Below are 10303 nucleotides of genomic sequence, written 5' to 3'. Positions count from 1 at the left end.
AGACAGGAAGGGCAAAACTGGTACGATCCGTGCTCGCGTCGGCGGGCACATTGTTCCGCCATCCGTTTGGATCAACAATTAGGGCCTGGCACACACAGAGCTCATGCCCTGGTGGCCGAAAGGAGTGCCCATTGATGGTGCCCACCCAAGCAGAACATCCTCGCTTCGCCTTCCGCTGCTCCTCCCAGACTTGAGAGGTCAAGCTCACCGGGCTATCAGACATGGCCCATATAGACCTCAGTCTGGCCAAAACCGTTTTCGGACGAGTTCCCTACTGCAGAGAGAGACACTCTATCCCACGGCCTACTGGTTTTTAATGATACGCAGGCTTTGGTGTAGGTGAAAACTGTTAGCGTATCTAAAAACTAGCAAGAGGACCAGTTGTTAGCATAAGATGTGCCTGAGTTGGGGAGGTGCTAGGTGCTTTCATCAAACAGTTGAGAGAAATTTGGGAGACATTAAGTGCGAACTAGGAGGTGAAAATACTTGACAGGCAGCCTCTGGCTCCACAAAACTCAAACTTACTGAAACCTGTGGCTAGTAGTGTTTGCGTTTGCCCTTAGGCATAAGCCAGTTAGCTCATTGGCATAGACTATGCATTGTCTATTGAACACGCTAAGTGATTAATGATCGCCACAGGAACTGGCACATTCAGCGTTCCAGAACGAGACCTCGTAAGGGGAAAAAAAAAAAAAAAAAACTGACACGCTGTACGCTTTCCTCAGCCAAAGCCACACACTCAAACACCCCACAACTTAAATGCTTATAGCACATGCTAGCACAATGGTAAACATGCACTGTCATGTGTCAGGTTCCGAGTCCCTGGAACATTTATCAGATGCATTGTACAGTATACGAACAGATTAGGGTTGAGTGCTACTCTCTCTATTCCTGTATACAAGGAGCAGATCCCCAAACCCTTGTCCTACCCTTAGTCCAAGACTGTTCATTCACTGAGTACAAAGCATTCAAACCTTAAGGGCATGGATGACTATGTTACAAAAAACATATATATTAAAACACTACGATCAGCAGTCTTACAGTCTTAAATAGTGCAATGCAAGCACATGTTATTCAAAACTCATTTCCAGATTTTCCATGTTTTGAAATCTCACTGCTGGGCTTTTTACAGTAAGAAGAAGAGGGAATGGAAAGGAAAGGAAAGGAAGGGGGGGGGGGGGTGCCTTTAAAACTAGTTTCCAGGTAAACACAGTGGCAAACATCCAAAATCATTTAAAAGCAGGACTCATGGCAAGGAACACCCCAGCTCCATGTCCAGCAGTACATCAAAGGTTTCCAACATCTGCCATTCGCCAACCCCCCCCCCCCCCCCCCCGACACACACACGCCAAGCGCTTTATGGGTAACTGTGCACTCTCCAATGGAAAACAAACAGGAAAATAAAAAAGCCAAGACCCAGGGAAAGAGCTATGTGCAGCTGTACACAAACCCGGGATACGCCGGACCTCTGAACTTGACAATAACAACAGTGTACAGTAAGCCGGTCAATACACAGAGAGAGAGAGAGAGAGAGAACACACAGAGGTCACACAGGAAGGGCGCTTTTACGGCCGTACAGATGAACTTCCCTTCCACTGATCCCTCCAATAAAAACTCAGCTTTAAGTATATAGTCGTTCTGAGCGTCCAAACATTTGTTTTACCCCCGCAGGCTATTCCTACATCCTTAATCAAGATACAACACGCAGTCACTTATACTTCATCCTACAACGAGCACGCAACCACCAGTAGGTTGGTGTTTATGAATTTTTGTAGCTGAAGTTTACAACGAGGTGGGGGAAGTTGTGGGGGGGGGGGGGGGGGGGGGGCGGTTATAGAGAGATGGTACAACAACAAATACAGGCCAGGCAAAGGGGAAAATGAAGCTTGAAGCTGAATTTAAAAAAAAAAATCTGCATGTTCTGTTCTGTGATAGTGCAAGTCTGATTACATCTACTTAAAAAGTGCTTTTTTAGTTGTTGTTTTGTTTTGTTTTTACCGTTTATAGCATGCAGTGATAGGAACTGCATTTAGCGTTTAAGTAGAGACAACACTGACTGTTTAAATACTGGACAAACGTAGATAAATAGGGTGTGTGTTTACACATCACAGTACTAAAAACAAACGAGGTTTGTGTGTGCGCGTGTGTGTGTGTGCGTGCGTGCGTTTGTATGTAATTACAACAGTTCCGACGGAGCTCACCACCTTCTCTCCAACACTCGAGGTGTTAACAAGTTTCACGCCGACAAGCTCACTCAGCTAAAAAAAAAACAACAAAAAAACGACACACCTGGAAATTCAGTCTCGCGAGATACGAACTTAAATGATCTCCAGACACCAGAAAAGCTCCAAAACACCGCCATACATTCAGTCAGGCGGGAAACGTGAGCGGTGAAGTCATTCCTATCATCACCCAGTGAGAGGAGCAGATAGTGTAGGCTGTTAAAGGTACAGGTACAGGTACATAAAGAAAATGAATGGGCTTGCTCACTGGGGGTTTAGGCACTGATCGCTGTGAAGCTGCTTTGAGACCATTTTGACTGTAAGAAACGCTATACAAATAAAACTGAATTGAATTGAATGAAGAGAGCAGGCTCTTTCCCTGCACACACTGATAAGTATGAGTGTATACCTTACATAACACAGATATGTAATGTGTCATTGACTGACAAGTGTTCATAAATTTGGTAAACAAAAATGTGGTGTTGTTCTATGTGGAATGGTTTTGTTTTGCCAAACAGATGAAAATTTTAAAAAATCCTGAAGCAGTTTGGTGTTGTGGCTGAACTGCAGGCAGATAAACTGAGTACAACATCGTCATACAACATGGAGAGCATGACCGTGAATGATTAGCCCTGCATGTGTGTGTGTGTGTGTGTTTCTCCCAGTTTCTCCAAGTTTTATGCATAAGTTATGTTTAGTCTCTCTCTTGGTGCTCCGCTGGTTTAACTAGCCTTTCTATTCTGAATTAATTTGAGCGAACCATAGGGTGCTAACACTCACTCTAACACACACACACACACACACACAGCGGTCACTTCTGGTCACACTCACCAGGTTTATTACTTTGTGTTCAGTCAGTCTAAGACACCTTAATTGGTTTACCCATACTCTTACTGGTACCAACTAATCCATCCAACCTATAAAACATACATAGAAACTCATGCGTGCGCCCACACACACACACACACACACACACACACACACAGTCACATGCAACAAGTCGTACACAGTCTAACTCAAGCGCTTTAGTTAGACTGTACCCTGAGTGGTCCCACCTAATCGACTTAACCCACTAAATGCACACACACGCACACACACATACACACACACACACACACACACACACACACAAAGTTGTCACACTTACCATGATGTGTGCTGTCAACGAGCTCTCTTTGTCTCGGCTCCAGTTCTTGTCCTTTGGATCAGGCTCCACTGTCTCAGGGATTCTGGAGGAAAAAAAAAAAAAGACCAACACTATTAAAACAGCCCATTGATTTCAGAAGCAGTAAAAAAGGAGCGAAGATGTTTTGACTCCAAGGCCACAGACAGCCACGACACAGAACACTAAAACCCACACAGCTGCAGGATTTTCAGTCTCTGCAAACTTTTTACACAATGTTAATCTGGGGGGGGGGGGGGGGGGGGGGGGGGGGGGTTGCCAGGTTTTAAGGTATTTGACAGTTTAGGCAAACTGGAAACTGCGTAAGAAGTCATCTGATTATCTTCTCTCTAGGGAATGTGTGGTATGTGATGTTTTATCTGTTGCTTACATTAAAGTTGTTTACCAAAATTACGCTGAAAAAAACGTTGACGTCTGAAGTGAGCCAAGGACATGGAAACACTTAAAAACACTGTCTGTCTCTTTCTGACTTCTTTCTGTCTCCTGCATTCTATTCCTCCAGCTCGCTCGCTCTCGCACACACACACAAACGTATAGAAAATACGTGTAGCTCTATCTAGGTGTGAATTATTACGCGGTCAAATACGGTAAATGCCTTGTCGACAACCTGTCAGGACGCAAAAGCCAGCAAAGCTGTCCAATCAAAGAGCGAGATTTTAATCGGAGACTTCCACGTGTACTGAGCCACGCATACATTCACACGGAAACTCGTACTGTGCGTCGTCTAGCCTCCCTTTGCCCTGCTGAGCCAGTCTTGATCTAGCGCTACACACCCGCTAATAGGATGAGATCTGACTTACAGCGTAGAGAAAGTGAAGACTCTCCAGAAGCCTGGCGGGATAAGACCAGGAATCAAGCAGGGGGAAGGCTTTAGTTTGCACAGGACAAATAGCTCATCATTTAGTACATACATAAACACACAAAATGCAAAGATGAGCGTTATTAAACCATGAAACCTAAAGGTAGTCGAGTTATTCCGCAACGGTTACCTCAGATTCTGACGTGGACATTCATTATACGCATACACGCAACATTTAAAACGATTCGAATAACAGCTACGCGATGTTCAAAACGATTCGATTCAGTAGTGGCTGCAGTCAAGAACGTGACCACAAAATAACGAAAAGCAACGAAACAAAATGTGTAAGGAAATAAAACTTGGAATACCTGTTGATTTGATTCCTGAAACTCTGATACTAGTCCTTGAAAAGAAGAACTGTCTCTAGTATTCCCTCCGCATTCAACACGTATCCAACCCTTAATACGCACAAAACGAAAGCGCCGTAAGTATGTTTTGGGAAAGTCAAATGGGTTGTACCGGCATTCGAGAGATCTAACGGGCCACTCCCACTGTTAGTACATATGGAAAAGAGACCATGTGTGTGACTGTGCGGGTGTGTGAGGAACGGATTGTACGTGACTGTCCTCCGCCCTTTGTACTATTCGCTTCACTCAATGAAAACTTGTCATGCAGAATGAGACTCAAAATAGTGGGGTTCCCCATTCACGTCCGCACGTTAAGAGGCTCTTATTCAAAGATCGCTATAGCCGAAGACAGAGCACGGTTATACTGGACTGTAGTAAAGTCCGTTCACTTATAACCATGTCCCTGTCCCTAAGAAAAACTGCCATCAGTGATTAAAAAAAAAAAAAAAAAAAAGCCAACAGGCTGAAATCAATCGACATGAAGTAAGTTAACTTCCTCAAAAATTGTAAAATCTAACAAAAAGACCCTAAGAGTATTCCTCCACCAGTTTGTCACTGTGGTTTAAACTCATGCAGGAAATCTTAACAGTCAAGATAAACGTAGCCTATCGGCTATTAAAAGGCCATTTCGTGGTCGTAAATCGCTGAGAAGCAGTTTCAGGCGTTCGACTGGTCTTTGGCAATGTTCCGTTGCTCAGTGGATTACAGGTTTAAAGTTGTGTGCAGGCGCGCGCAGTACTTAAAGTAAACTCAAATCTACTTCCCACAGGGCCAGCTACAAAACATCCTGCAGTTTAAAACGGCTTCAGTGCAGTGTCGCAAAACATAGGGCAAGGGGATGATCACGCATTATTGAAATTCTACCCGCTTCCGATGCTCCCTGACCACTGCCGCGCACAAAACGACGTGGACAATTCGCCCACAATGGCCTACTCTACTACGGGAATTAAAGCCGCTTCATTTGGTTACGCAAACCAAACCGCTATGAATAGCATGACTTTAAGAAAGGCATGCAACATGCTATGTCTCAAGTGCGAAGGTTTTAATAATACGTTAATGTTTAATTTGCACGGTAAAGAGAGTATAGGCTACATGTTCGTTTCTTCGTTTCGTTTTTTTTTTCAGTCCATATGCAACTTATTCCTGTTAACAGATAACGACACAGACAATTAGACGGCTTAATGTGCAACGAAAGATTGTCTCCGGTATCAGTAAAGTATTGACTCATTATGAACGTGCTCAGTGGATTAACAACACTGATTCCTAAAACAACACTGATTAATAATGATTTCTACTGCATTAGGGCGAGTGGAGGTTACTCAATAGGTGTTGAGTACACAATGTTGAAGGTTCACGTTTGGACATTTTTGTACCTTTTCGACAAGCTACTGCACTTTTAGTCGAACGCACGCAACGCGAATTACAGTAAAACAGGTAAAGGCGATTGACTCTGAGAAAACCGAGCCACACTTGTTTTATGACAAATGCTTTTTAAAAAGAAAAAAAAAGTTTGCAAATTCAACCACTATGTGTTTCGTGTATATACACATTTACGAAGTCATAAGACGGTTTTTTAATACTTGCAATCTCACTATATAAACAAAATTGCCCTGCCCACTCATCAAATAAACGCAGAGGCGCGCGCGCGCACAGCCTGCAGCGTGAAATAGTGTCCAGAGGGACAGACTGGCAACACTTGTTGACATTATGACTTGCATCAAATGGAAAAACTGCAATGCACACACAGAGATACATGCACATCACTAAAATCCTTTAAAAAAAACCTGCGCTAATGACAGGTTTGTGAATGCATGTTGATTATCTGCACTCAACCATTCAACTGGCTTTCTTTCCTCTCCCTTTTACATGCACTCTTATCACTCACTCACTCTGTCAAGCACGCACAAACACACACACACACACTCATCCCCATACTTACCCACTTCTCAGTCTGACACACCCCCCTCAAGCACAGTGCAAACTTACAGAGAGTCAGCACAAACGCTCAAACACTGTCGTACAAATATCGAAACAATATTCACACATGTACTTTCAGTCTTTTTTTCTTTTTTTTACCTGTGTGACAGGTGGTTTGCGGAGCTAAGTGGTTAAATGCACCCCAGAGTGAAAAAAAAAACCCCACTAGAAAGTTCAGCGTATTTTCCTGCTGGATATAGTGAGCTACTACTGTGTTTCCAATGAGGCAGCAGAACTCCCCTCCTACAGTGTCCACTCCCACAACAAACCAGCCTATGACATCTCTCTCTCTCTCTCTGTATATCCTTCTTTCCTTTTTCCTCTCTCTCTCTCTCTCTCGCTCTCGATACTTTTCTGTTTTTCTCTCTCTCTCTCTACCCTGTTACGCTCTCCTTTCATCTATTCGCTCGTTCTCTCTCCCTGTCCCTTTCGGTCGATCCAAACTTTTCACCCTCTCTTTTCCCTACATGTTTCTATCCAATCCTCCCCCACCTACCCTCTCTGGTCCCCTTTTCCCCCCTTTTTCCTCTCACACACTTCTCTGTCAACTGCTCCTTTTCTTGTTTCACATTCTCCTGCTCTTTCTCTTCGACTTCCATGCTACTATTCCATGTGCGGAGATCGGTCAACTATCATATTCTAAAATGAAGAGAGCACCATCAGAATGCCTCCCCTATCACAAGCAACAGTAGTCTAGTCTCCACTTCAAGTCCATTCTGCAACTGACCTTTTAACAGGGCACACGAGTGGTACAGGAACTACATTTTCCACACTAATAAAGTAGGCCCGCCCCCCAGTTGAAAAACTTTACAACTGCCCAGTTTTTCAATTGCAGAATGCAAACATGCACAGCTCCTGTGTGAGGTTTTGGGATACAGCAGCTCATATTTTAGCACATTCAGAACTTGTGTGTTTGTGTGTGTGTGTGTGTGTGTGAGAGAGAGAGAGAGAATGTGTGTGCACGCGCGAGTGTGCGCACACGCACAATGCATCGGCGTATTTCCTGCTCATTTTATCAGCAGTTTTACCTTGTATGGCATGTTTGTCATCCCCTCACACACACACACACACACACTCTACTGTAAGCATGCTTGTACATGTCAGCTGGCTTTTCCCAGTACAGTGTTAATAGTAGGTTTACCCAACAACACACAGAAATCACTCGCACAACTAATTCTTCTTCCAAAGAAAAAAAAACCCTACATCTGCCCCCCCCCTTTTCTCTGCAACAGTGCTTGAAAATATATAATTAGATGGACTAAAACTTGAGTAAGGGGGGGGGGGGGCCTAAAATGTTGGGACTACTGTGGAATAGGTTGGAAAATGTGACACTACAAGATTAACCGCCTGTTGAGAATAAGGACTCTTTGCATGTTTAAGTGCAGAAACATTAGACACAGAGGCCATGTCATGATGGGGAGTTCTTCATGAAGGTTACACTCGTGGTTTGGTGTATAAATAAGTGCAAGGTAAGATTAGAGAGAGCGGTTCCGTAAATAACCAGCTCTTTGTCGCGTCAGGGAAATGCTAACCTGAAGATTTCTGCCACATTGTAATGTTTTCTGCTCCTTTATCAGACTGAGGAATCCAAAATAACCGACTGTATTTCCCGAGCGAAACTCGATTGATACCGGTGTCCGTCTTGACAGTCACAATCGATTCCAAGGTTACATCAAATTTGTTTATGCCACTTTTATTTTACGCCGACGGTAACATTTTGAACAATTTGGGTGTGGATGTAGGCTACCATCTACCAGTAGGGTTGAATTATACTTAAACAGTCCTTCAAATGTAACGTTGCGTTTAGGTCCCTGTTTGAGTGACGGTATGGATTCGGATGATTTTTTTGTTTGTTTTGTTTTTGGATTTTTTTTTGGAAACTGAATCCTAATTTGAAAGCCAACACAGTATCGATCTTATTTTCCCAGGAATCAATGCTTCCTATCAGGTGCACGAAAGCCATTGATCAAATCGCAGCGGTCTACAGAACCAAGATCATGCTGCAAGTGAGCAAAGATTAATCAAACCCCCCCCCCCTCCCCCAACACTATTACCAACGTTCAGGTGCTACCATCATACAGAAGTCACTGCTGCTGAACTGTGGATCCCATACAAAACCGTGGAGCTGACACTGAATCTCTCTGGGGACACGAGAAACTGAGGCATCGTTCAAGACCTATTAAACAAACTGGATCACATACAACCAATCATCATCATCATCATCGTCGACAAAAATTCAATTTGAGGAAGTAACACGACTGGGAAATTACATTCTGTGCACGTCTGTTTATTGTGGTTGAATCTCTGCTCTGTTTTTCCCTCGATAGAACTCTCCCAAGCAACATTAAAGGGGAATCACTGGGGGGGCTTGTTTTAAGGGGCCTGGAAGTAGATGAAGGTTTTGCATCACATATAACACAGAATATGCAGTGTCATAAACCACTTTTTTTTTTCCTAATTTAAGCCCTGACTTAAAATAGACACTCTAGCTGCACGGAGTGAAGTTTTGTTCGAACCAAAGTTTCACTTCTTTTTTCCTTAGAAAATACGGTTTCAGTTCTGATTTTTTTCAAAATGTCACCAGTTGACATCCAGATAAAAAAAAAAAAAAGAAAAAAAAAAAAAAGAACCACACACAGATTCTACATTGTGCACTTAACATTTAAGGTTTGACATTCCAGGGTCAACAAAAACACCCACTCCATTTCTGTTTACAAACATTCAAGTGGTAACGCAATCACAAAACTTAAAGGAACAAAGGTCAAATCTCAAAGTTCAAGACACTATAGCATGAAAAGAGCAATAATTCTTGGTCATTATGTAGTTCACCTTATCCTGTTCCAGATATGGAACATGGCCTATCTCTCAAATAGCCCAAATATACTGAGTACTACTCAAAACATCCAGTAATAAAGCAACTACAAAACAGAAAGTCACTCTTACTGGGTCGAGTGCTCGACTGCATTTTTATAGTTGCACTTTTCAAGAGGAAGCGTTGAGCATGTGACTAATCAACACATGACCACAATCAGGAAGAAACCACCGTGAGAGATTTATCTGTTGTTATCTATTGATCTAATATACGCATAGGTATGTGTGTGTGTGCGCGTGTGAGTGGTATTGGCTAGGTTGTTATTTGTCAGCTGTGTAGTATAACACAATGACCGGAAGTAAAAGAAAGAGAAGCCAACTTTTCTTTTCTGACAAAGACTTGCATTTCTTATTAGATGCATCTTAGCTTTTTTTTAAACTCATCCATTGTTTCTGGGAGGGAATGAGAAACAAGACGAGAGAATGATTTGGGAGAGGTGTCCTCTCGCATTCCTGAACACTCCAGAATTTTTTTTTGTTTCTTTTTGAGCCAGGAAATGCAGAGATAATGATACCAAGAATTTGGCTTCTTACAAACAACCTGCTCTGACACGTCAAACACTCCCTCCCGTATAAACAGCTCGAATTTCGACAGAAGGGGAGAAATTCACTACACCTGAGAGAATGAATGAGAAAAAAAAAACAAAACCAAAAAACAGAGGTGTAACGTACCTTACCCCAGTCGTGTGATTTTCCCCTAAAAGGACACGATTACCATTCTACCAACTGCCTTGTATCGCACTCACACTCAGCTCAGCTCACGACAATGTGTGCACGCACAGGTCCACATTACAGAAAGAGCTGGAAAAATTTTTTTTAAAAATACCCAAAAAAGAGAAATGTT

General features: G+C 42.9%; 1 protein-coding gene across 1 annotated transcript in view; it reads right to left on the bottom strand.

The window, feature by feature from the left end:
- The window catches only part of mtmr4 (myotubularin related protein 4), a 55206-nt gene extending 50552 nt beyond the window's left edge, over window positions 1–4654 (bottom strand). The window contains exons 1-2 of the mRNA XM_030792887.1: window positions 4573–4654; window positions 3370–3451 (exon numbers count right to left, since the gene is read on the bottom strand). Of these exons, the coding sequence (XP_030648747.1) occupies window positions 3370–3372 (3 nt within the window). The 5' untranslated portion in view covers window positions 3373–3451; window positions 4573–4654. The remainder of the gene's footprint in view (window positions 1–3369; window positions 3452–4572) is intronic.
- Window positions 4655–10303: the final 5649 nt, after the last annotated feature.

Source organism: Chanos chanos, chromosome 15 (assembly GCF_902362185.1).
Source record: "Chanos chanos chromosome 15, fChaCha1.1, whole genome shotgun sequence".
Lineage (NCBI taxonomy): Eukaryota > Metazoa > Chordata > Actinopteri > Gonorynchiformes > Chanidae > Chanos > Chanos chanos.
The sequence above is the reverse complement of the archived record's forward strand: the minus strand, read 5'-3'. Positions and strand labels throughout refer to the sequence as shown.